The sequence below is a fragment of the Danaus plexippus genome, chromosome 26 (assembly GCF_018135715.1).
Source record: "Danaus plexippus chromosome 26, MEX_DaPlex, whole genome shotgun sequence".
Taxonomy (NCBI): domain Eukaryota; kingdom Metazoa; phylum Arthropoda; class Insecta; order Lepidoptera; family Nymphalidae; genus Danaus; species Danaus plexippus.
Genome location: NC_083554.1, coordinates 5,413,165 through 5,441,049, shown reverse-complemented (window position 1 = coordinate 5,441,049; position 27,885 = coordinate 5,413,165). Strand labels below are relative to the sequence as shown.

Below are 27,885 nucleotides of genomic sequence, written 5' to 3'. Positions count from 1 at the left end.
CAACATATTTCTATTCACTAGCAAACCCAAATCCCAAGTGACAGTAACAGTAATTGTAGTACAATCAGTCCAATCAGTTACTACGCTAAGGTAATGTCTTGAATCGAAATATCGGTGTTCATTTTCTAGCAATTTTACATGTAGTGTCATAAATAAGTGTAGTGTCGTTTTAATCACATCGAATAAAATCCGTCCTCATAGAAAGGCATACGTTATGTCTGGGGATCGGTGAAAGTGTTTTGTGATACATCTCAGTGCTGTGGGCGAGGATGGGCGTGGGCCTGCAACCGCTGGAGTTCACCGAGTGCCTGGCAGACAGCCCGCACTTCCGAGAGAACCTACAGCGTCATGAGAAGGAGCTGGAGCGGACCAGCCAGCAGATCAAACGTCTCATCAAGGAGGTCAAGGATGTCGTGCAAGCCGCCAAACGTGAGCATTCACATTTATATCTTACAAAGGCAGCTTCGACGCATATATGTAACTTGAATAAACACTATAATATTTACTATAAGCTATTAATATTTAGCACAATACATATTGTACTGCTGATAATGATAACTCTTAAGAATTGCTTTGTTATCAACTATAATTAATTTTAATATATATCCAATAACCAATTGTTTATGATTCACATTTAGTTAACTATTGATAAACATGACCAATCCTATTAAAGTGGAGGTACAATGTTTTTAAACGCAACATTAGTGCCTCAGACATGGTCATACATTCATATTCATGAACCATCTGTTAATACAATTTTCAATTATTTAATAATGATGAGAAATAAATGCAAAGTATGCAATTTCCTGTGAAGATAAGTGTTGGATAATAGTAGACAAGTGATCTATTGATCGGTAAGTACATGAATGCCTTTGGCATTGCACAACTACTTGTCCTTTATGTACCCACTGTTATGTAACCTTGCTAAATTGAAAGTATTGTCAACACTTTATATAAACATTGCGAGCATACCTATACATGCACAGAAAGATGTTGTGATGAGCTCAAAACTATATATTAGATTTGTAAATCACAGAAAATATTCAATTGCATATGCATTGAGATATGTAATAAATCTTGTGTTGGTAGTTTTTATTATAGTGATGTAATAATTATTAAATCAAATTAATGACATCAATTAGGATATAAACTTATTACTCATAAAGATTCACTAAATGCATTGCTCATGAAATTAACTGTATCGCTTACACTCACACAATATAACACACACATACACACTGTTGAATGCACACACAAAAGTTCATATAATTGGTATTATAAAAGTCAGATTTGTCAAATTTGTATGTGTGCATCCAAATTAAGATGTTTGTGTGAGACTGAGTCATCCTTACATTGGTCTCTTGTCCATAAAACCAACCAACACAATCTGAATACCTTTTATTTCTCAACTGGTTTATGTTTATTAAAAAATGTTTCTGCTTATATGCATTTATTTTGATAATGACTATATATTGATGCTCGAACAGTTTTCATGTCATATAAATCATTGAACTCTGTGAGTCATGAATGAACATTCAGCGTCAAGTTTGAAGTCGGTGAAGCATCCATACATTATAATGTAATATTATATCACTATGTTCTTGGACTATATTTAATACCTAAACCGTATAACTTCATCTCTGTATTTTAATTACTCAAGGAATAAAATGACCAGCTGTTGTTTGAATATTTTCATTAGTTATTTATTGAAAATAATTTTATTATTACCTAATACCTTCTACGTTTCTGTTGAAGTTAAAACCTCGCCATTTATATTTTAGTTTATATCAATATAAGTGACTGATAACAGACCAGTACGACGTGTAAACTGTAGGTGTGACCATCATTTTGTTTGTTGAATAATTTTTACTATGTATTTGTTCATACCTGTACGTTTCCATTGTTTACTTAAAAATTACTTATAGGAAACTCGGTTGAAGTTTTATATCGTTGATTTTATTAAAATTTCACATTGATAAGTTATGCTTATCTTTACAATGATTATGACTTTGAAAAACGATAAGCGCTCAATGATGATAATTACGTTACAGTAATTTCTTTTGTGTAATACTATAATTTAATATAGAATTTTTTTTAATCCATTTGTGTTGTATTTATAAAATTGTTTATAGCATAAACATGGTATTTCTAGAGTTGGAATGATTATTATATATACATATACAAGAAGAATTTATACCTTGTGTGCTATTTTCATTATACATATATCCAAGGAGTATTTACTGAAATTTCAATCAGTTCTCAGACATGAAATTTGCAAATTACTCGAAACATTGTCCACATTTATTATATTTATATGATAATATCGAAGCCATTAGAAAGATTTAAAGTGACGTCGACGGATTATCAAATTCATAAGATTAGTTGATTATAATTGTTGTTATTATATATTAAAAAAAATAACAATCAAGGCTGTAATGAACTATCTCTAAATATTTATGTACTTCGTTATATAATAATCTAAAGCTGGTTTCGTAAATACATTAATTATATTGACGTTGAGATTTATTTATAACGGAGTTTATATTTTTATAAGAGATATTATTTTATATATTTATAATAAGTTGTGTATGTCCAGGTCTGGGTGCGGCTCAGCTGGCTTTGGCGGCCAGTATGGAGCAGTTCGAGTTCGCGTGCATCGGAGCCTCTATGACTGAAGATGAGAGGGTCATCGGAAGATCTTTGCACCACTTCGCTAACCTCATCAGAACTATAGAGGATGAAAGAGATAGAATGGTAAGTTATCAAATAGGTTTACGTTCAAAAACAACATGTTTATCCTGTTTATATAACAGAATTACTAACCATAATAAAAAGTGAAATTTAATATATTATTATGTTACATAGATTTATTCTGTTCGAATGAATAAACGCGTCCACATTAAGAATATTGATCAAATAAAAAATATTCAAATAATATAATAAACGAGAAAGTTTTTATAATAAAGGTATTAAATATATGAATTTTATATCGGAACGGAGTGGAATAAAAGTTTCGAGATTATTTTTGTTGACGATAAGCGAAGTCGCGTTACGTAGCTAGTATACGTAAATTTATTAACATTTTTAGTATATTATTAGAAGAGTATTATAATGAATATTTTATACATTGAGTTTTAAGTGACGTCAGCTTCTCCTTTGAAATCAACTAAGATCGTTTTTATTGAATGCCTTGAAAGTTAATCGTTTACTTATTAGGATGTGAGTGGGACAGTACTAGGGTAATGGCCAATAAATTTTTACTGCTGTTTTGTATTAAAATCAAGCTAGATTCTAATCTATGTTAAATAGATGTAGTCAAGATCAAGCTGAACAATACTATATATATAATTCCATATAGTGAACAACTGACTTCGAATAGCCAGAAGTCTCATAAATCCAGCACATGTTGAATGCAACAAGCAAAATAAAACAATGTTAGCCTATGACAAACATAACAATTAATATCGCTATGGTTATTCCAATTCATCTTCATACGACACACGAATCGTTTACCGTTTTTCATAAAATAATATACGAAGACGTATATATGAAAAACTTTTAAGTCTCCGTGTGTAGTTACGATGCAGACTTAGACTAAGCACACAGATTATATCAAGTGAAAGCGCTGCCAACAGATATATTTTATCCCAGTTATGTTAATAATCTCGTTAGCCGCGTACGTCTGAACGTGTTTTTTAGCGATAAATATAAATCACGTACCTACCTGTTCAAATAACATAACCGTTATTTACAATTTGCTAACAGACTATACATCTTGTACGCTTCAACATCACATAGCTTTTTATAGACTGGCCAAGGTTTACGGTCGGGTTGTAAACAATTATAACATATACATGGAATTTATTATATAGGCTGGAATCCGATCCCTGGAATAATTAACGCGCGACCTTCGACGACACGACTATCGTAATCGTGTCGGTCTCGTCACGATCCTTTAGCACTTTTACTATCGTCGATACGTCTCTTGCATTTCAATATGCTCATAGTGCGATTAGTCACGTCCAGCATATGATGACCTTACGCAATCTATTGTATACAATTCTATACTATTTTTGGTCGATTTAAAAGCTACGCACTCACGGACGCTACCGTTATTATTTACGAGTTTTATTCGTTGAAGTATAGTAATCTCGGTGAGAGGATAGGCAAGATGGCCGAGCATTAAAACCATTACCGCGTATATTTATAACTCGGTACCTTATGGTGGAGTGTTGAATTATGTTTTGGAAGTAGTTTTATAGTGTAGCTTAAAGTTTACCACAAGTTTCTATTGTTACACTAAATACGGAGCTTTTCCATTTCTTACTTTATAAACCCACGTCGATGTTATACTGTTAAAGTTTATGAATAAGAAACTGGAGAGGCTGTAGTGTGACGATGAACACTCGTGGTAAGATTACGGAACGCTATCTTCCCTTCGTTCTTTGTATTGTATTGTAACAAGAGCGTTTCGCGGAAGGTAATACAGATCTTTTAACTGTTAAAGTAATAATAAGAAGTGAATAAAACACTTAAAGACTGCCCGTGTTTTAGTTTATCCAGGCTCGTATTACGGATACTCGGTTTCGTTTTTGTTTCGTTTTAAGCCCTGTGGCGGAAATGTTACCGCAATATTTTTTGCACTTGTAAAGATTCAGCCCTCGCTTCTTTACGTAATCTGTTAAATCATACGAACTTATTATTACAAAAACTACGTAATACCTTAATAAATTTACAATATGTTTTTCATATATCGTTAAGATATCTCGAATATCTTTAAGACCGAGATCAAAGGCGGGCCTTTCACTGCGTGCGAGAAAAAATGGAATCGATTACATCTCCTTGACAAATGACTTTTAACTTCCTAAAATTTTGGAAATTCAAGGATATTTTTCACCGAAGTCATTTAATTTTTTATTAAAATATTTTTTTGTGTGTGTCATTAATTAAGAATATCTGAAAATGATTCAGATTTTAATTAAAAACATTATACAAAATATATATAATATAGGCAAATTTAAAAAAATACTGTACGTAGCGTATTTTTATTCAGTGGCTTATCTTTTTTTATCATTTAACGGAAATACTCCTTATCACGTAACGCCGTCTGATAGTTTCGTGGATTAAACTAATAATGCTAAGTTGGGTTTAAAATTTTTGTAAATTCCATGTGTTAGAATATTCTGGTCGAAGTACAATGACAGAACAGTAAATAACAAAAAAAAATAAAATTACTAATTGCTATCTCCTATGAGGTTATATATCATATTATTTAATATACATTTTGAATCAATATTATTTTAGTTTGTCATTATGAAGAGGTTTATATTGTTAATAGTGGCTGAATATAAATATATCTTGGCCCTAATGTTGTATACATATCATATAAGCGACGCGAAAAATGTATTATAAGATTAAATGAAGTCGGAAAAACGTGCAATACTGATATTATGAAGGTATTAAATCAGTCAAGGTGATCTTCTAGACTTTAGAGAATGGCTCAGTTATGGAATAAGTTCAGGTTTTACAAACCTTTAATACCTTTTACTAAGACTTATTATCGATATTATGACAAGTTGCCTGCCAGTTCTTTTGTAAAATAAAAAAAAAATTCAAATATCGAATTATCTTTATAAATATCTATCAAGCCGAATCATTGTTGTAACTTTAGTTCGAGGATTAGTCTATTTGATTTATAAATAACGACATTTACGTCAATGAACACGACTTAATGTCTTATGTACATCATGAGACGAGCGTGAATTTGGTTCGGTATTAAAATCAAACTTTTATTCTGTTTTTCAGAATTTTCAATTTATAATAATCCTGTTTGTTGAAGTAGCTTCTGTGAACATACAATTCATACACGCCTATGCGGAAATACAGTTTAAGGGTTGGCCCTCGACCATAAAAGGAACATGAAGTGCTTTTAATAAAATAAAATTATTCAATGAATTTGGCCTTCATGACCAAAAAGTGCAATAAACGTGATGTTTTATTTCCAAAGTAAGAGCGTATGCGGGCTTGCGACATAGCCGATGGCTCGTGAAGTTATTGTAAAACAAAACGTATCTCTTTTTAATAAAGTTCATTCTTCACTTACGAATACATTGTTTTATGTAAGATTTCCTTCGAAACAGATGACATCGATCCTAATGTACACAATTTATATTTAAAACTAGTTTCCTCCCGTGTCTTCTCTTCTAACAGCTTTACGATTTTTTAGCCCACAATTCTTTAGCCCCCGATATTTTAACTACTTATTGCATTTACATAACATACATACATACAATATATATTATATTAGTATAACGAACCGTTTCGGGCGTCTAATCTAGTAGAATACATTCAAACCCCCCGACGCCATTTCCTTTACATATGCAAATACTATTTAGAAACTGTTTGTCCGTACGCCGACAGCTTGAAGCGAGATTACGCATGACGGCCTATTACAGTAACGTGTCGCTATGGGAGAGGCGGTAATTGAATTATATGCAATGTGTAACTACTATTGTATGTACAAAGAATATATATATATATTGATTTATTTGTCACATAATAACTGTCATCGGTGATATAACAGTTGTAGATTGCAAACGAAAAAATGTTTATAAAATTAATATACCGAATTATAGTACTGATATAGTTAGGAATTGTTGCATTGTATGATGTTTAGTATAATCATTATAAAAATCCAGCGGTTCTCTTGGTGGAGTCTTTTCGTCGGGTCCTACTATACTGGTTTATAGTGCTAGTACATATACTTTCACAAAATATTGAATTAATTCCAAACGTACAAAAGGAATATTGAAGCTCCGGCTCAAGCTATAATTATAGATTATTCCTTTTTTGTAGTCCTTATAATATTTGTAATAAAATGTTTATGTTAAATAAATGTTTTATCAAAATAATGTAATAACACTAAACAATCATATCGGATTTTGAGTTTAAAACATTAATACGAAATGTATGACAAGGGTAAGATAAGGAAATTTATTCCATTGTAAGACAAGGTTTTTCTTCTTAGGTTTATAGTTATTAACTTTAATTTTCCATAATATTTTAATATATATATACGGCATATTTAATTCGGAAATTCATCCAAACTAACGGTCACTGAATTGAAAAAAAACTAACATTTAATGCACATGTATGAACGCAAGCAGTCATTTGACAAATGACGTGCGTGACGCTAAGCGAATCACCAATGCGATACAAATATTTATTACATCTCATTAGTTGCATTATACTCACGCTCATTATAATCATACCAGTATAATTAATTATTGTATAAAATAGTTTTAAAATTTGAATTTTTTTTTGTTTGACATCAATAAATTAAATGACGTTAATGATTGGTTTCAAAACGTTGTATTATCTCGGTCAAGTGTGACTAATATATTGTTTGTTAAGTGACGTCCACTCGTCGACCTTGAAGCTGTTGAACCGTGTATTGTGATTGAAAATTAATAATTTTAAACGTGACTTACCTAGCTGTTACCGTCCGTTGGATAATATTATATCCGTGAAGTATATCAGGTGTTTTAAGTCGTTGGATATTTTGTTTCAAATATTATTGTTCAAATTATTAAAAATTCTTATTGGATGAATGACGCCATATTACTTTATATAATATAATATGATCTATTACCGGCGGGAACACAGCCATTATTAAATTATGCTGTAAAAAGTGTGTAGTAAATAAATTTTATAATTCGACAGTAATATTTCTAATTTTGACTTCAATATTACGAAAGATATTAACCAGATGAGTGTATGTTGAAACTTGTTAGTCCAAATTTAACTAGTGTATTGTTATTTTTAATTCCAGCTGGGTCGAGCACACGAGCAAATTATACAGCCTCTGGAGAAGTTCAGGAAGGAACATATTGGTGCTGTTAAGGTAATATAGTATAGGAGATTAAATTGCATTATACTATTTAAAAAAAGTTCCATATTCAAATCATGTTTTTCCGAAACCTTACGTATAATGTCAGTTTTATTTTAAACTATAATTGAGAGTAAAATATGTAGTATAGTTGATTATGAACATATAATTATTCTTTTGTTACAGGAAGGCAAGAAGAAGTTTGACAAAAAGACTGCAAAATTCTGTCAGAGTCAAGAGCGCACTTTGTCGCTATCAACCAAAAAACCAGAAGCTGTCTTCCAAGAAGTGAGGTCTTAGTTATTCTTAATAAAATAAATCATACAAAATGGTATTACAGCTAGTGTTGAATACTACATTGTCTACTTTCATATTGTCCTTTGTCATCTTTGTAAACGTGTCAGTGAAATACTTTGTAAAATGTCCTCTTGGACTGCGTGTCAGATTAAGTCGCCTTTTTTTCCTATTTGTTATATTTTATATAAGTAAGACCCTCTTAGAATGTTAATTATACTATATGGTTTTAGTAGTGATAATTTAAAGTATATTTATAATTCAGGCCGATGCGGCGATGGATATGGCGGAGCGCGACTTCTGCCAGGCATCCCTGGAGTACGTGTTCCAGTTGCAGGCCGTCCAGGAGAGGAAGAAGTTCGAGCTGGTCGAGACGCTGCTGGGGTTCGTGTTCGGCTGGTGGACCTTCCATCACACGGCGCATGACGTGCACGCTGACGCCGAGCCGCTCGTCAGAGACCTGCAGCTCCGGATACAGAGGGTAAGATGATACATGGACGCACACACATAAACCAACACATACACATTACACATGAACACACACGTACACAAGCACACTTAACATACACACAAACACATAGATCACGCACACATACATACACACACACACATGCATACACACACACAAATTTCGATACAATTGTATTGTTTTAGTGGCCGATAACACTTCCTTGCAGCGAAAGTAGATCTGTATACATTTATATACATGTTACCACTGCATTATTTGAGAAACAAATGAACTCTTAATACTCAAACAGTATAAAGTGCAAAAATGTATGGAATATACATAAATAAATTGTGAGAACAGAATATAATTAATGTAAAGAAGGATTACATAATAAGTATATATATATAGTTGAATAACGTATGGTTTGTGGCCGCAGGTAGTGCAGACGGGCTCCACCACCGCCAGTAGGTCCACTGTTTGTATTCACTCAGTTTAGAATAACATGTATCTAACTAATGAGTTTTGCTTCTAACAGTCGACTTGTATTTTGTTATGACGTTTTTTATATATAAGTTGTCCATTAATAAATACTATGTTTGTGATATAATTTGAGAGTGCTGTGACAAGTGTGAAGCATGGAGCGTTCTGTGGCTGTATGTGCTTAATATGTTCTCTGTTTGACAGACGAGAAGTAACTTTGAAGAGACCAGCAAACAGACGGAGTCGCTGATGAAAAAGATGATGGAGGTCAGGCAGATGGTAAGATAATGTTACAGTACTGATATTATAAATAACAAGGATTGTGTGTTTGTTTGCACTTGTGAGAGGAAACTTCTCATCATTCAATGGATTCACCATGCGGGTGCATCGCATTGCAGGGAGAGGAGCTTCAACAGTGCCTGGGACTTGCGACCCAGGTGTAGGTTTAAGGGGCCCCTATCTAATGCCCGTTAAGCGCTCACCTCCACTGTCCAAGCTCCTTTCTCTACCTAACCAAATTTGCAATGAACCTACTAGAGCAAATTTACTAAAAAAACTACAGAAGTTATTTGTATAAGGTTCTATTTAGATTGTGTTAACCTTAGCTACACACACACTAAATAATGACTTAAAACATAGAAGCTCATTCATTACTAATAAGAAGTATTGTTTAAGTTTTTGTTTTACAGTTTAAATTTTGTTACAGTCGGTTAATAAAGTTATCTTTTTGCTTATTCTAAGTTGTCATTGTCTGACTACACACGGAGCTTTAAGTTTTTCATTCAGAAGTCTTTGCACATAGTATTGAAGTAGGTTGTATTAAGGCAGTGTGACAATGAAGAACAAATGTGTATATTATTTTAAATGATTTTCAATTACTTGTATTAAATACTCAATACCATGCTGTGTGCACTAGAAGAAGTGAAATTATTTGGTTTTTCTTCATTATGCGTATATTTTAAAACATTATTGCTATATAGGAGATGAATGATGAAATAAAAATATAAATTGTTGTTACAGCACAAAGAAGACGAAGGCATGGAGGATGGTGCTGTTTCCAAAGCAGGGTACCTGTTCCTGATGGAGAAAAGTATGTAGGAGATATAAAGTTTCGCTATATACATAATGTGTGCTAATATCTATATGTCTGTACAGAGGCGTTCGGTACTACGTGGAGCAAACAGTACTGCACATATGAGAAGATGACGAGCACACTCACACTGATGCCATACAACCAGATTAATGTAAAGACGGTAGGTTATATATATAAATAAATACATGCATGTACGTATGTTTTTACTTGGAGATAATCATACAGTTTTTGATTTATAAAAAAATCAAGTAATATCAATTAATTATTTAATGTAAGTGTTGTAGCTGATGTTTGTGAGGATAGAGTTATAAATTAAAGTAATCAAGGATTCTTATCGGAACAGTATTGGAGATGTATGAAATGTTATTTGATTGAGTTTTAATTCGTAAAACTAATAAAAAAAAATTTAAGTCGATGGCAGATGTTGTAGGTTATTCTCTTCCTTATCCTTACTATAATTTTCTATCATCAAACTAATCGGAGGTTTTAGTTTTTTGTTCCTAAACTATCACGTGATATTTTTATTAGCGAACGTTTTTGGACGATAAAGTTTAAACTCCCTGTATATAGTGTGCCGATGTGAAATGATTGTGAGTCTGCTGATGTGTGACTTGTGTTCAAGGCGATAAGGCTGAATTTAGAATGTGCGGAAACATGCGTAATGAATAGACGTGTGAGCTTTGTAATGGTTGATTTTTTACTAAAATTAAATAATTTCCAGTTTAAGTGGACCGTGTGACACACACCCGCGTCGCTATGAATAGAACTAATATTGACTGCTAATACGGTGATTCAATACTACTCAGCTATTTGCTACGACTCATCTGAGACACTTGTATGTCGGTAGGCTGGTCCCGTGGAGAGTGTGGTGGTGGTGGGAGCGCGGCCCGTCACGGATGCCGAGAGGAGGTTCTGCTGGGAGGCTCTGGTGGAGGAGAAGCCTCCGCTGGCGCTGCAGGCCGCCGCCGACAGGGAGCGCGCCGCCTGGATCAGGACGCTCAGGCGGGCCGGCGCTCCGCACACGGACACGCCCGCGCCCAGGGCCAGCGACGGCGAGCTCTGGCCGCTCGACGACGCCGGCTTCGAGTTCGTCAGGAGGCTGGCGACTGAGCTCGAGGCCCGGGGGCTCGACGACCAGGGACTGTACCGGTGAGGACCAGTCAGAGATTGGTTAGCCGGGAACATGAGCTGAATAAATACAATGAATATTGAAATGTGTGGCTATTAACTCTTGCTCTGTGAAGATCTGTTATTGAGAATTTTTTTGTTTTTTTTTTTTTTAATATTAATTATCCGTAATTTTGTCAATCATTTAAACCTACATATTATTTCTGATAGTAGCCTGAATGCAACATTTTAGTGTAAGTCGATAAAATCTGTTGTTTAAATCCTTATAATCCCCTGTTTTTTAAGGGTAAGGTAAAAATTATCTATTAATTTGAGTTTTAAGTTGATATACATAGTTGATAGGAATTTTAAGCATGCGTTCTGTTTGAGATGTTTTTTAATTCTATAGTATGTATCTACATACGTGTTATCCTCAGGGTGGCTGGCGTGTCGTCCAAGGTGTCTCGTCTGGTGGCCCTGGGTCGCTCGGGGCGCTTGCCCCCGTCGCTGGAGTCGTTCGAGTCCCGCACGCTCACGTCCGCCCTCAAGAGCTACCTCCGAGCGCTGCCCGACCCTCTGCTCACGCGACGCCTCCACGACGACTTCCTCGCCGCCGCCAGTGAGTGCGGTCCTTACAATAAAGGATACTCATAAATTCTTCTTTACTATTATTACATTTTGCATTCAGTTTTGATCAGAAAAAAATTAATAATTTCTCTTATAAATTATGTTAAAACTATGTAAATTAAAAAATTGTTTCAGTGAGTTTTTTTTGTACTTTCATATCTTCTAAATATAGAACGAATAAACAAACTTACATTATGGCGGCACTGAATGTGTATGTATGTATTCTCGCGTCCATAGAATGCGAGCGTTCCTCGGAGCGCGTGTCCCGCCTGTACTCGCTGGTGCGCGCGCTGCCGCCCGCCAACCGCGCCATGCTGCAGCTGGTGCTGGCCCACCTGGAGCGCGTGGCGGCCAGGAGTGACGTCAACCTGATGACGTCATCCAACCTCGCCGTGTGCTTCGGGCCGACGCTGTTGAGAGCGGAGCGGGAAACCGTGGCCTCCATACTGGAGCTGAAGTTCTACAACGTGCTGGTGGAGGCGCTGCTCGACAATATATCCGCGGTGTTCGCGCCTCTCCCGCCCGCCGCTGTGCCGCCCGTTGAAAACCACAACGGTATCGCTGGGTGAGTATATCAATTCATTCTTGGAACGTGCTTCGAAGGCAGCCCTAGTAGGTTCGATTCAAATTTGATTAGGCAGAGAGAGGAGCGTTTAACGCGTTACATAGGAACCCCTTAAACCTACACCTGGGTCGCAAGTCTCAGGCACTGTTGAAGCTCCTCTCCCTGCAGCGCGTTGGACTCGGCACCCGCACGGTGAGCATTGAATGCTGAGAGGTTTCATATATTCATTACATTTATTTGGCCGCGTCATTAACTTGTACGCAGTAAGTTGGATTGGTTTATTCTACGATATTAAGGCACAACCTCGAATATAACCTTAGTAAACGTAAGTCACAACCGGTAGCAGCAGTACACCATCTGTATTTATCGAGGCGATTGATGAACGTCTTGAAATTGTATATATTTAGTTTTTGATATATTCTTGTTTATAGCGAGGGATACATTTATCCAATTTACCAAACAACTTGCCTGACGTCAACAGTAGTTGTGTGATTCTAATTTCTCTTAACGTCGTAGTTTCAGGCCGTGTTTAATGTAATGCCGCGGATCGCTGGTAAAACTTTTGTGATCCTTTGCTTTTTTTTGTTATCTGATATCTAAATCAAACACGTACAAACTCATCTATATTATAATTTACTTGTTTTTAAAACTCAATTCCAGTGGATTTTAAAGTATTCATTTTTCATATATGAGTTTTGATAGGACCTTAAATTTATTCCCCATAATACATGTGCGGCTCCATTTTGTTCTTATAATATGTTTCTCTTTAATGACGTGTTATCGCTTTATGAAATGAATTTATAAGTTGTCGAGACATAGCGTCTCGAGATGTTGTTTAAGTCAACCTAACTATATCTGCTACATAAATGCTAAATATGTATCGAAAAGTGTAGAAAGATGTCTGACAGCGCGTTTAAAGTATTTATGTTTCTGTACTTTGGGATCTTTGTGTGGATGAAACAAATCTTGTGTTTCCCAACCACGTTTGTAAGTTTATAGAAGGTTATGTTTGTGACGTCTGTAAGGTTTATGACCTTACAGAATAGTTTCTATGGAAAAGCGGGCGGGGGTAGTTTGAAAACGAAAACACGAACCATTAGTAAAGAATCCTAACACCATATTGATTATCAATGCGACAGAGACCAGACTTTTTGGTAACCGAAAATACGTTCGGTCATTAAATATAACACCGTGGAAAAAATACCCATCGTCACACCATTATAGTTTAATTTTTACAGAAAACATTAGATCAAAAAATTTAAGAGATTTGAATGTTTTTAAAGAAACTTCACAATACACTGAAACTACTCTATGAGGTGTTAATAAGTGAAATAAAAAAAATGCACTTACACCTATTGACCACACCTTACTTATTTTGTGTTGGCAAAAACAATTACAATAGGTTAGTATTAGTGGGTATAGCGAACCTAAATATATCTGCCAGCTTATACCGACGGCCAATTCGCAGGTAAGGTAATACAGGTAAGTAAAAAATGTAATACAGGTAAGTAAAAAATGTACTCATGTCTCTTATAGTCAGGTATATGATTTTATATGTATGTTATAGGAAATAGCGTAAACAATTTCAAATGAACACTCCCACACAACTTTAGTCGGCAGAATTTTTTGTCAGACAGACAGATCTTGGGCTATAATATCTGATTATCAATGGAGAATTACAAATTACTTTAAATCGACACATTAAAGAGGTTTTAAGCTGAGTTTTTGGCGCAAAACTATACTTTTTTTTTGTAAATTATACAGATTAGAGCCGATTGAAAATTTGACTTACGTATTTGAAACGAACATACAAACCCTAGTTAGTGATATGATCGCGTCGTATTACTCAAAATTAAAGTTTTCTATAACAACTAAAGAAGGCCCATCAAAAACTTTTAGTTACAATGTAGGACTATTTCAAGCCTGCTGTTTATCTCCAATTGTATTTAATATTGTAATTAACATCTTAGTAGATAAATTAACCAGCAACGAGAAAAAATGGGGGTATCGGTTCAAGTTTAATAATAAATACACGGAATCCATTTTAGCCTTCGCTGACGATCTCGCAATACTGACACGTAACCCCAAACACTGTCAAGTACTATTAGATGAAATGGATAGATTCTGTGAGTGGACCGATGGATTGAGGACAAAACCAAGTAAATGTCACTGTCTGTGACTCGGTAGGCGGAGTACAAGATACACCTCATACGATCCGGGATTATCGTTAGGCGGTCAATGCATTTCTACGGTTACAGAAAATGCACCATTTAAATTTCTCGGTCGGAAGATTGATAATATAGGTCGTACTCCATCTTTAGAAGGTATAGTAGATAGCTTTTTAAACGATCTCAACAAGGTAGATAGCCAACAGATCAGTAACGTTAAAAAAGCTTGGATCTACGATAATTATCTGACTTCACGTTTAAATTGACCTTTCCTCGTCTATGATTTTAATAAAACCCTTTTGTCAAAGTTAGATGCAGGCGTCATAAAGATGTTGAAGTTGTGGCTCGGGTCGTGCTAACGGCTGATTCATCGGCTTTATTCAGGGATCGCAATAGTTTTGAGATGAGCCTAAAAACGCCATCGGAACTTTATAAATACCTGAGAGTTTCCAAGAGATATATCCTGGGGATATCCCATGATTACGTCGTTACATCGCTCCCAAAAAACAGAGATGCCCCAGAGCTAGAGTCAAGGATTCAATTCCACAAGCAGTTTATGATAGGAGCACAAAGTAACAGAGTGGGGTTTGGGATCAAGTAAGAAAGTCCAAGATACGGATATATTGAAGTCTTTTATTCGGCAAGACGAGAATAATTAATGTAAGATCCATGCAATGAGTTTAGAAATGCAGAACGAGTGGTTAGACATAGGAGATTTTTGCCTCCCATTAGCACTCAATGCGTTCCAGATGACTCCCAGATCAGAGTAATTGAGTAAGATGGGGCAAAGGTACCGAAAAGACTTGCTATATCTGTGGGAAGGCTGTTGGAACTGCTAGGCATTTGTTAGTGGGATGTAAGGTGCTCTTGGCTAGCAGTCACAATACTCGCGTCGCCACGATAGGGTTCTGGAAATCATACGTGAAGCGGTTAGTCTTTCGGTAGCCAGAGCGCAAAGGGAAATAACCACAAACGAGCGATCAATAGATTTTGTGAGAGAGGGCACTAGGGCTATACAATCAAATATCAAGCCCTACTCCATCTTTAAAGCGGCTTCGGATTGGACTATAATGATGGATACGTATGAAAAACAATACAAAATCCCCGAGGATATTTGTGCGTCGGCCTCCAGACCAGACATATTTATGTATTCGCGAATTTTAAAGCGCGTTGTGATGGTAGAGCTTACGGTTCCTTGGGACACCAACATCACCAAAGACCATACCATCAAGGTCAACAAATATTACGAGCTTACAAACGAACTCACTCGAAATAGGTTCGTCGTGGAATTATACGCGGTAGAAGTGGGAGCGAGAGGTATAACGACTAAATTTCTCTACAACCTGCTAAAAGACTTGGGCCTGTCCAGAACTCACATGAATTCATTCTTGGGACGTATTTCGATGGCAGCCCTAGTAGTTTCTTTTCAAATTTGGTTGAGTAGGGAGAGGAGCTTGGACAGTGGAGGTGAGCGTTTAACGCGCGTTAGTTAGGGGCCCTTAAACCTATACCTAGGTCGCAAGTCCCAGGTGCTGTTGAAGCTCCTCTCCCTGCAACGATGAACCCGGCACCCGCACCGTAAATCCATTGAAAGCTAAGAGGTTTCGTCTCTGAGGGTAACAATACATAACACAATATGATCGACTGTAAACTAATGATATTGTTCTTACATTTAAATATACAAGAGAAATAACCAAAAACGCTTTATTTATTTAAAGAGCTATTAATAAATATATATTAAAGCTTTTTTAATTTTTACCCTATTATGAGAAGGACGCATCTCGTGACTTGGAAGCCTTATAGAGCGGCAGGTGATGGGAACAGGCGGTAATGTTTTATGACGCCATCCTTAAAGATGACCACCATGAAGATTTACACACACACATATACATACATACACATATATACATATATATATGTATTAAAATTGTGAATAAAAAATGAATTGAATATGCTTAGACTGGGACTACGTTTTTTATAATTATGTCTAAAAAACAAATACAATGTATTATAATATAATGTGTCCTACATTCTTCGTAACTTCGCGTCATGAGGCTGCGTTTCCATTAACTTAGCTGGTATGTAATTTGAAGACATCCTTTCGTGTCGCTGCAATCAGATGTCCGCTCGGTGTGGAGCAGGTGTTAGGATAGATGGGACGGGGGTTGGGAGGGGTGGGGGTCGAGGGGGGTTGCCAGCTGTTGCAAGATAACAAGCCATCCCGCTGTACTACCTGCGTGTCTGGAATATTCTGATTTAATAGATTATATGCCCTGTCTATTATTAGAACATGACATATGTTGTTATATACATATATGCCACGTTTGCCTCAGACTTGTATACCACCTTAATAATAATAAGATATTTACGTTACTTAGTATAGGGATAGATTTTTCGAGAAGTTAATTCCAATCTATATCTTATCGTTATATTTTTATTGATTTTTTTATTTAAATTATTTCGCTAAATAATTTTTTTTTTAATGATTATCAAAAAACATTAATAATTGAATATTTACAATAAAGATTATATAATTTGATAATTTTTGTATATTAAAATAAATCAATTAGGTTAATTAACAAATACATTAATTACGTTAAATCGAATAATAAATGAGTTTTACTTATCATAATAATTAGTTGTTTATGTATTGATGGTGAGTATTATTTGTAAAGACGGTACTTTATCATAAAAAAAGTATATTTACAAATAAAGCCGGCCACGTGTCTTCCTTGATATTATTTCCTTTACTTTTTGTACTCGACACGATTGTATCCTGTCCAACCCCTAAGGTTTGTGTGAGTTTTTGTGGTACGGCCGCTTATATTTTTGTTTTGTGTGTAGTAATGAATACATCTTATTTTTTTCATAACTCGATATACGTGAATTACAGTTCGTGCGCGTTTTGTTTATTAGTTATACAGATATATTTCGACCTCCCATCCGATACCTACCGATGTCCGTTATATCATCATTCGGTTATTATTTCGCATATTAATTACTAAACGACTTTTTTGTAGAATTGATTTATAACACTAAATAGTCTTTATAATGGACTTATATTGATGAACTGGTTCTTAATTTATTAAGTTAATATATTTTTTTAATATCTATTGCTTATTAAGTGTTAGGTTTAACACAAACAGAGGTACAGCTAAGTGTCTTCTATTACGGTATGGTTAAAATTACCCATTCGTTATCTTTTAATATTGATGTATGAGATCCATGAATATATCCTACTTTACATCAGCGATCATCTGTCTTCAACCCCCATACTAAACCAAACATATATATATACACACATATATATATATATGAATGTGTGCGTATGTGTGTGTGTGTGTTTATAACGAAACAGCGGTAAAATCGAGTAAACCTTTAATTGACTGACCCAATTCAAGTGAAAGTTTTTACAGATCCTTACGAGTACAGTCACGTTCATAATGTTATTGGTTTTCATAACACCTGATAATGTACTATTAAAAAAGCCTGAGAAAAGTTACGAACGAACGAACATAAATATGTACAATTAAAGTGGAAGTATAATTATGATATTAAATATAATTTCTTCTAATGTATTTATTATTTCATATATAATTTTAATTATAAATTAGTATTAATGATCGTAAATAAGGTAACTTGCTCAATTGCATCGGTATTATGCAGGTAGGTTTAAAAAAATTAAATCGGAATATATCGGAACGCGTGCGGGCTGCAGCCGGTCCTAAAGCATTCATTGAATTATTCTCCGAGATGACGGAGATAGCTTTTTTTCATTCGCATTCTGAATGATGCTTTTAATCTTTTGTCCGCTCGTGATATTTTTATTGTATGGAGAAACCTTTAACTCAAGGTTGTAACAGCTAACGGCAGATGTCGAGGACTTATTGCTTCTTCATGAGGCTATTTTATTGTAATAAGATCATACGAAAATATAAAATGCTATGTTTCAAATATATATATATATATATATATATATATACATTAAGATTTTTAGTTTTAGATCGTTTCATATTTTAAATTATGGAATAATAAATTACGTTAATAATTGCAAGTGCAAGATTTTCATAATCACCACATGCACTATATTACGATTGACTAGATGTTATAAGGCCAGGTGTTTGTCACCTTGCGTTGCCTACAGACAACAATCCCTCTTGTTGATATACGAGTATACAATACTGCTATGATTTGAAAGCGCAATCGCACGTAATGCGAGCTATAATGATATACCTGTATCATTTCATATACATACATATTTTTCACTTCTACCTTCTATTAATACCATTTTTTAGAGTTAATATTATAAAAACACAGAATCTTCTCCACTTTTCGTCATCGAAAAACAAGTGATTTCTCGAAACTAATTACATACAATGATATAGTAGGATTTTATATTTTAAAACATTTCTATAACTAAAATAAATTTATTTTAAATTCAAACAGCGTATAATTTGAAACCAATCATATAAGTTTAATCCAAGCAAAATATTCCGCGTGTTTAAGACGTGTAAGATCTCCGCGCCTCGGGTTTATCTCCGAGAGATTCGGCAGCTGCGTCTCGGTATGCACACCTGCCGCGGACCAGCCTTCACGGACAGATGTGGACGAGTCTTTTCACTTTACTTATAACTTGAGAGCAAACATATTCATTTAATATTGACTAACGCTGAATAATTAATTCCTAAAGTAATAATAAAGAAACGACCTCGTTTATACTTGGTGTGATATTTATATATTAGTCGATAATATGTTATAAGTCGATTTAAAAGTAATTATTCTTAAATTTTTATATATTTTGTATTGGCTTTAAACGTCATTATATTATAAATTATACGATTGAAAAATGAATTGAGTTAAAATTATTCTGTTTACGGTGTTTGTTACCTTGCCCTGTGTAACTTATAGATTTTACCCGGACGCCACAATAAATATTCCCTTATTATATGATAAATTAAACGTAACATTGTTAACGTGAAACTAATATTTAAAAATTATTAATTTAAAAACGAGGAAATTTAAAAAAACAACTTAAGATTTTGCAATTGATTACGAGATAAGTTTGCAATCGCATAAAATGTTGTAAGAAATTTTAGTTTATTTGAAATTATAATACTAAAGTATAAGAAAGGCTACTGAACTTGATATGGCCGTCCAAGATGCGTGCAATAAAAGTGTATCTTTTTTTTTAAATCTTTTTTTGTGTGTATTGTTTCACACCTGGCGCACGCGCACGTGTCGCCGCCCTTAAATACGGCGCGCCTTAGTTCAGAGCTCAGTTTGTGTCTTGCACTCGTCGTGTACGGATCTCTCCGGAGTTCTTATAAGCCTTTCTAAGTCGTTGTTGTTGTGAATCGTGTCATAATGATTATCTGCCTATCTGGATTCGTTATTGCCGGGTTGGTATTTATTTAATAGTTATAACCCCGTTTATTATTATTATACAAAAATTCGTTTTAATTTTGAAAATGTTTGGGTTTTTTATTGAAGAAATCTTATTTCGCTTCAAATTCGTAATTTTCTTCTGTTTTGTTACAGAACATCTCCGTCTTCGATACCTCTCGCATCTCGCAATGATATTGTAAGTATTTTTGTTAGTTAGTTTTATTTTATCTTAGGTCAAAAATGTAATTCATATCAATCGTCAAGTGTTTCGTAATTAATATTCTTTGAAACTTTGGGTCTTCTTATTATTAAAGTATATAATATTATGTAAAGTAATAATCGTGTCGTGTTATAGAGTGTGTGTGACCGCTCCCTGGTGACGTGTGGGGGTTCGAGTGTGTCAGACGTGGGTGTCTCTGGAGCCGCGGTAGGGAACTACTCCCCGCATCACCACCAACTGTTGCAGCACTTCTCGAACGCACACACACGTGAGTATTGTCGAGAACATATAGTACTGAGGTGTCTTCATATCCACAATAAACTCCTTAAATATTGAATACATTTTTTGATGAAGTTTTAGTTAAGTCTATTTATCTCGTATCGAGTTTTCCTAAGAATTGGCTCTTATTTACTAATAACACGTGATGGTCAGACTGATCCTATTATGATATTTGGTAGTGTATTACACGGTGCGAGACTTCCCACCATAGGGTTTTTGATTACCCTTTAGTAATTTTGCAGTATCAGCGGGTCCCGGCCAAAGTTTGTTGCTAATGTGATGTTAACTATCTCTCTTTTGTCTCTCCAGGTGTTGGTCGTTGTAGCAGCAGTTCGGAGTCGGTGTCGAGTCACAGCGCCTCCCCCCCACCCCGCGCCCCGCTCACACACAGCATACACAACCCTTCGCTCGCCTTCCCGCCGAGGACCGCGTATGTGTTATAATTTTTATATCATAAATAGAATATGGATATTAATTCAGTAATGTTTGTCGTTCTTTTAAAAAAATATCCATATGTGAAGTATTCCAACCCGCGACTGCACGGATATAATCTCCCGGTCGTTTTGATATTTGTCCTATCATGTTCCGCCTCGCTTGCACTGAGTTTTCAATTCAATATATTTTTTTTGCTGTCATTATATGAAATTATGAGGCGTTACACTAAGTCGTCCAGCGTAGTGTTAATGTAGGTCATTATATCGCAGGCGTGTGCGGACCTTGTACGCGTGTCTGGGCGAGAGCGAGGGCGAGCTGTCCTTTGAACCGAACCAGATCATAACGAACGTGTCTCCGTCCGCCGAGCCCGGCTGGCTGAGGGGCTCGCTCAACGGGAAGAGCGGCCTCGTGCCGCAGAACTATGTGGAGCCCCTGCCTTAGCGAGGCTTCTGCGACAGAAAATGGCCTTTGATTAGCGCCACTGAACGGAACTAGCTCAATCAGTGTGCGGAATTCCGCCCGCGCGGCAAACGAGTGGATTGTCAGTAGCGGATATAGGAAGCGGATTTCCACCAGCGACTGTGAGGCTGCCAAGGAGTGCTGCAGTTGGTGCAGGTCCAGCTGCCTGATGTCCTGGTCCGACCACGCGCCGCCCGCAGCCGCCGCCACTCGCCTATACCAAATACCATATCAATGTAGTCGTAATTTGTTGATTCTTCTGTAACTCTTTGTATATTTTGTACATTGTAAATAAAGACTTGTTGCTATTTTAACTATTTATAATATATTATACTTGTTGTGAATTTTGTACCAAATACGTTTAGTGTATGCGGACTCGCGTCGTAGGTTAAACAATATAAAGTACTAATAATTGTTGTATTTTCTTTATTCGTCCTCATCAAACACTATAAATAGTCATCTTTTACATTTAAACACTGTACATTTTCTATACACATCATTTCATAAGTGAACGAGACTAGCCTAGAAAGTATATCGAAAACCGAATCGCGCAAACCAAAGGTCGATAAATACATTGATGCTGTAAATACACAAAGAGTCAAAGCCGAGGCGCGCGCGGGAGACGCGGTGAGACGATACAGCAGCAGGGCCGCGTCGACGAGAATGGCAACACTTATACTTATTTGCGAGGAAATTTAAGGTGTCCACAACGACTGTCAGAACGAGGGACGCCATCTTGTTATATTAATAACACGCCACGCCCCTCGCGGACCAGCAAATTGTGCCGAATCTTAAATTTCCATTTCCCTTACTATCAATTAATGTTTAAACATTACACTACTTATTATAGTCGTACTTATTTTTATTATTTGTGCATCTGTAGAAATAAACATCTTGTACTTTGTATGAATTTACACTACAGCTCGGAACGATGGAGGTGAAACATGTAACGGCGCGTACGTTGTGACAGACAAAGTAATAAAATAAAACTATGAAATGCGTACATACAGACTATTACACAAAAAACACGAGCTCTAGCGCTAGACCACGTGAGTCATCAACCTTTCCCGTATAATGGATAAATAAACTGTAGAAACGAATCGACGACTGCCCGCCGCGACCGGCAACCCGATATTAAAACAATATCATATATCTTGAAACGCGTCGGGGCTGTACTTCCGATCTAAGCGACGCTCGAGACTACAGAACAACAAAATGATTCACATGACACGCCGAAACGATCGGCTCTCCAATCAAAAAATCGTCCGGGAAAAAAAAAACGGACGTGGCTACTACACAGACACATAGCGGAGACCGGGCCGCGGCCGCTCAGCTGCGCTCGGCGTCGTCCTCGTGCTCCAGCAGACACCTCACGCGGCCGCACTCGGCCAGCGCGGGCCGGCCACCGCGCGCGCCCTCTCCGTCAGCCCCGCGCCCCTCTCCCTCTCCCGGCGCTCCACCTCGCTCCACGCTCGCGAGTCTCTCCAGACGGCGCGCCTCCCCCGCCCGCACTGCCCGGCCCAACGCCGCGCACCTCTCCCTCAGCGCCTTGATCCTGGCCGCGTGCTCCTCGGCTGCGTCCCTGGCGGCTCGCTTCAACTCCCCGATGGCGGCGTCCCTGGCGCCGAGCGTGACCTCCAGCTCGTGTGCCCTGGCGGCCGCGGCGTCCGCTCGGGCCGTGGCGTTCTCCGCCTCGGTCTCCGCGCGGAGGAGTGCCGCCCGCAACGCGCGCTCCTCGGCCGCCGCTCGCTCGTTCTCCGCGGCGACCCCGGCCCCGCCGGCCGCCCTCATCTCCCCGGTCAGTCGGGCCTCCCTCTCGGCCAGTATGAGCAGTTCCCTCCTGAGCCGCCGAACGTGTTCCGCGCGCCTCTCCGCGGTGAGAGCGGCTCGCGCCAGCGCTTCCACATGTCGCGCGGCCTCGAAGGACTCTCCTCGCGTCCGTCTCAACTCCGCGGCGTCGATGGCTCGCTGGGCCTCGGCCTCCTTGAGCGCGGCCTCGGCCCGGAGCCGCGCGGCGTTCTCCTCGGCGAGCGCCTGTTCGAGGCGGTGCTCCCTGTCCGCGGCGGGCTCGGCGTGTACGGAGGGTGCGGGTCTCGCCAGCCTCGCCAGTAGTTCGTCTCTCTCCTGCTGCGCCGCCCGGAGCCGATCCCTGAGCGCCGCGTTCTGTAGCTCGAGCGCCCTGGCCTGGCGACACCTCCCCAGCAGGCGCCTGTTCCTCTCGGCGTGCGCCTCCCTCCTCCACCTCTCGTACATGAGCTGAGCGTGTACTAGCGCCAGTTGTTCCTTCAGCTCGGATCCCTCGCCGATGGTCCGGCCCGAGTATAGCTCGGATAGGTAGTTGTCGAGTCGCTCGCACGGCATCACCAGCTCTTCAATCTTCTTACCGATGTACTGAAAGGATAAAAACAAAAATTAGCCAAGTCAAGTCTTAAGCTTCTAGACGGTCCAGTACATATTAGGAAGTCTATGCGGAAATAGGTAAAAAAAAAGAGTGTAAACTTAATTTTGGATTTTAAGTCAAATGATTTAAAATTCATTGATAAGAAGTGATTCAATCTTTTGAATATTCGACTTAGGAATCTTAAATGATCTAACATCTAAGAACAGCCTTCATTTATTTAGTGATTACGTTACGTATACATATAACAATATGTAGAGAACGTGTAATTGATATGAAGGTTTCCGTCAGTGGGAAGATATTCTTCTAGCTCATTAATAATAAATCGTTATCCCTTGTCCTTGAGATATCAACTGTTTACCTGTTTCCGGTCTTCATCGGGAAGGTTACGATGGAAGTCCGCTATCAGGAATTCGTACGGCGCAGGCCACACATCCAGGGTTTGTACCGCGACGGTGTTTGTGCGAGCGGCACGGGGGCGCGGTGAACAAGAGGCTGCACGGCGCGGCGGCGGCGCGGGTGCAGTGCGGGGCGTAGGATCATGGCCGGGACGGGTGGCGCGAGGGTCCCTCGCTACTGGAGTCCGTTCTTCTGCGCTAGACCATGATCTTTCCACGCGCGCTCGTTCCGTTAGCTCCAAAACCTCGCGGTCCTCTACGTTGAGAGGTTCCGGGTCTACTATGGGAGCCGATCGAGTCGGTTCTGGGCGAGCCACGGCTCCGACTGGTGGAGGATGTCCTCCAAACGGCACCGGAGACTCCGCCGCACGCCTCTCCATGGCCACACGCGCTAACCGACCCGAATACGCTTCGCTGACGCCCGACGCACTAGTAGTTCCTGTGGGTGGCGAGGTTTCCTTCCTCAGAGGAGACGGGGGCTGCGAACGTCGACCGATCGCCCGCACCGCAGCGGAGTCAGTAGGAAAGCGAAATTGAGCCCGAGTTTCTTTAGCCGGTGTGTTTTCTGGTGTCGCCTCTACTGCCGCCTCTGGAGGTTCCGCTGAGTCAGTATCCGCGGGCAGAGGAGTATTCGGAGCCGAGTCGGCGCCACAACGGTCGCTGAGTGCAAACCAGGGCTCCGCTCCCGGCCGCAGCGCAGAGGCGGCGCGAGCTGCTTGTGCTCCGGAACCAGGCGCACCTGTCATCGAAGACGAGTAGGCTGGGGCAGCGGGAATCGGAGTGGGATGCGTAGTGCGATCTTCCGGGCGGTCCCGAATTCGCACAGACAGTCGTCGACTTTCAGCGAGCACGTCATGGATTTCTAGTGGAGCCCAACGAGCCGCGTCGGCCTCCCGCTGCCGCGACCCCGTCACTAGAGCAGGATGAAGACGAACGGACCGTAGAAGAGGAGCCAGACCCTTCTCCCAAATGTTCCGCGCGCTCACAGACGTGCACTCGGCACGGAGAGTCTCTATCAGTGTACAAGGATGAGTCGCGTAGAGAGCGTGGAAGAGAGCCAGTTGGGCGAGTTGAAGATGATCCCGAGTGGGTGGCTTCGGAGGTGGATCTAGAGCGGCTGGGCGCAGTAGGGCCTGGGCCAAATCGGGCCAGTGTGGGGTCGCCAATGTGGGTTCAGCGGGCAACAGGGCGGCGAGAGTGAGGAGCGCATGCAGCAGGGGCACCGGTGCACGTTCGTCACGAGCGGCTCGCAGTAGGTCTCGAGCTAGCGGGTGGGCGGGAAGACATCGCAGCCAGGGCGGGCGGCGGGCCACGAGCGGGGCGAGCGCCGACAAGGCGTGTAGCCTCGCGGCACGTTCCCCTCGCACTTGTTCCAATAGAGCGTCCAGCAGATGCCGCGCGTGAGGCTCGGGCGCCCGCGCCAGCAGTTCCAGAGCGCGCGCCGACCCTGTCCGGGCGTGGTACAATAGTAATGCGCGCGTGAGCCAGGGTTCGCGCACTGAGCTGTAAAGTGCGGCGAAGTTCTCGAGTGAGTCGCGCGCCTCTAGCAACGCGAACACTTCCCCCGTCTCACACGCCGCCAACATCTCCGACCACCTGGAAATATTTATAACGTGCTTATTTTTCTAAAGAGATTAATATCATACAACACCGTCCTAAATCCCCCAGCTAAATATAATTTCAAGCAACTCAGTATTTACATTATAAATGAGTAAACTTTAAATACAACCAAAACTTTTAACATTTACTATACAAGAACTATATTACTTCTGCCCCACCTCATATTATGAAAAAATGTGTTGTGATGAAATTCCCTTAACAGAAAAATTAAAAAGCTTTTGTGTTAATTAAATTGAATTTTTAATTAAAAATTTTAAGCACCAAGTCCATTAATATAGATCATAGCGGATGTCTTGTCAGACTCTCAAGCCCGGACAGTTTAACGACAATAAGTTATATGAACATACTAATTGACATTGTATTTGTATTATCAAATAATCTGTAGCAATATATATGATACTAGAATATATAAAAGTATGTTCTATTATATATATATATATATATATATATATATATGAGGGAAAGTTGTGTTAGTTACGCTATTCATAACTTAAGAACAGCTGTAGGGATATGGTTGAAAATTTAATCAGGAAACGGACATGGGATTTTTAATTCTGTTCAATCTAAAAATACTTAATAAATTCCAATATCTGGTTATTTATGGCCTCTGGGCGGAATAGACTTCCCCCATCAGCTATACATACATATATTACAAATGCCAAAGTTAACACAGACAAAGTCGCGGACAAAAACTAGTAGCATATAAAATTATGGCATAGATTTACATAAAATGAAAACCCATTACTTGCAAGAACTTTACCAACATATTTAATAATAATATTACATTACTTGAATATCTACAAACAATAAATTTAACAGCTTTTTCAAGATCTCAAGAACATTTATACTTTGAATCATATTATTATACTGATATAATTTTGTTGAACAAATACATATAAGGTTAACTACATACTTGTAACTGTTTTTTGTTTAAAAACATAAGCTTTGAGTGATTTCCTTTATTCCTAATGTTATGTATGTTGCTTATAGTATTAGGTTATTAACATTGTGATGTAGAATTCTTTGTGAGTTCTATTTTGTTTTGCCAAAAATATTCTAACACTACACTAATCCGAATTAGCTGATATCTTCTTCTTGATATTACATACAATGTGGTAAACTACTTTATTTGTCATTATGTTGTAAAATAATATGTATAAAAATCATGATTATTTAAAAAGACTAATATAACTGAGTACTTGAAATCCTTTGAACATTACTATATTATATCTTATTGAGACCTTTCGACTTATATTCTTCAGACAGGACCAAAGTACTTATATTTAGAATACTTTGTAACAACAGGTCACAAACAACAAAGAGCTAGTCCATTATCATAATTTAATAAATTATAACACGACATAGTGAAATTGCAGGCTAACTAATACCTACAATGATAATTCTCGAGCGATAATGTAAAAACACAAATACCTACATATTTTAATGAAGGCGACAAACGTATTTGCCGGTTCATGTATACATTGAATTTGTAGTTATAAACAGGAGAACGAACAAAATAGGGCACCAGCAACGATAATCGAACACGTTCGCTGTTGTGATGCAATAAATAGAATAATAAATACTAACCAATTAGCAGTTCGGAGAGAATTCCCTTCGTTTACCGCAGCTGGAGGAATTTTGATTAGAGGTGTGTCACTCGATGGAAAGATGTATATAACTACAGTGTAGTTATTTTAAAATAAACAATGAGAAATGTATGGCTAATTGTAATAAAAATGATATTTATCTGTAAATTGAAAAACCGATTCGTTTGACATTGACAGCCAGGAAAGAAAGAATTTTATTTTTCATTTCAGCTGTTGACAACTGTCACTGTCAACAGGTATCTTAGTATTTTGATAATTTTTGGGTGTTTTTAATTTTATGTATCGAAAATAAATTATCTATTAAAAAGTTTTATAAGGGCGATTAAAGAAAAATCTCTGTACATATTATGCACCATTTTGATATAAAGAGTTTAAAAAGAATTATATAATCAACAAATATAAATAATTTCAAAT

The 27,885-nt window shown here is 38.1% G+C and overlaps 2 protein-coding genes across 2 annotated transcripts; one reads left to right on the top strand and one right to left on the bottom strand.

The window, feature by feature from the left end:
• Window positions 1-41: 41 nt before the first annotated feature.
• LOC116774486 (rho GTPase-activating protein 42) lies at window positions 42-21,860 on the top strand. Its single transcript, XM_061524778.1, has 15 exons — window positions 42-429; window positions 2,597-2,754; window positions 7,832-7,903; window positions 8,075-8,176; window positions 8,448-8,663; window positions 9,315-9,389; window positions 10,131-10,200; window positions 10,266-10,363; window positions 11,051-11,352; window positions 11,748-11,929; window positions 12,175-12,502; window positions 20,209-20,251; window positions 20,411-20,543; window positions 20,864-20,984; window positions 21,259-21,860. Exons 1-15 carry the CDS (start codon window positions 270-272, stop codon window positions 21,428-21,430), a joined length of 2,232 nt encoding a protein of 743 aa, XP_061380762.1. The 5' UTR covers window positions 42-269; the 3' UTR covers window positions 21,431-21,860.
• On the bottom strand, window positions 21,858-27,657 carry LOC116774485 (hamartin). Its single transcript, XM_032667229.2, has 3 exons — window positions 27,452-27,657; window positions 24,208-25,840; window positions 21,858-23,839 (listed from the first exon to the last, which is right to left on the bottom strand). Exons 2-3 carry the CDS (start codon window positions 25,828-25,830, stop codon window positions 22,778-22,780), a joined length of 2,685 nt encoding a protein of 894 aa, XP_032523120.2. The 5' UTR covers window positions 25,831-25,840; window positions 27,452-27,657; the 3' UTR covers window positions 21,858-22,777.
• Window positions 27,658-27,885: the final 228 nt, after the last annotated feature.

What these genes read in the sequence shown, in the direction of transcription:
- LOC116774486 (XM_061524778.1), top strand. Translation starts at nt 270, where the DNA reads ATGGGCGTGGGCCTGCAACCGCTGGAGTTCACCGAGTGCCTGGCAGAC. An exon ending in CGACTTCCTCGCCGCCGCCA is followed by an intron (nt 11,930 to 12,174) that starts GTGAGTGCGGTC and finishes TCGCGTCCATAG; the next exon opens with AATGCGAGCGTTCCTCGGAG. An exon ending in AACCACAACGGTATCGCTGG is followed by an intron (nt 12,503 to 20,208) that starts GTGAGTATATCA and finishes GTTTTGTTACAG; the next exon opens with AACATCTCCGTCTTCGATAC.
- LOC116774485 (XM_032667229.2), bottom strand. Translation starts at nt 25,830, where the DNA reads ATGTTGGCGGCGTGTGAGACGGGGGAAGTGTTCGCGTTGCTAGAGGCG. An exon ending in CCGATGAAGACCGGAAACAG is followed by an intron (nt 23,840 to 24,207) that starts GTAAACAGTTGA and finishes TTATCCTTTCAG; the next exon opens with TACATCGGTAAGAAGATTGA.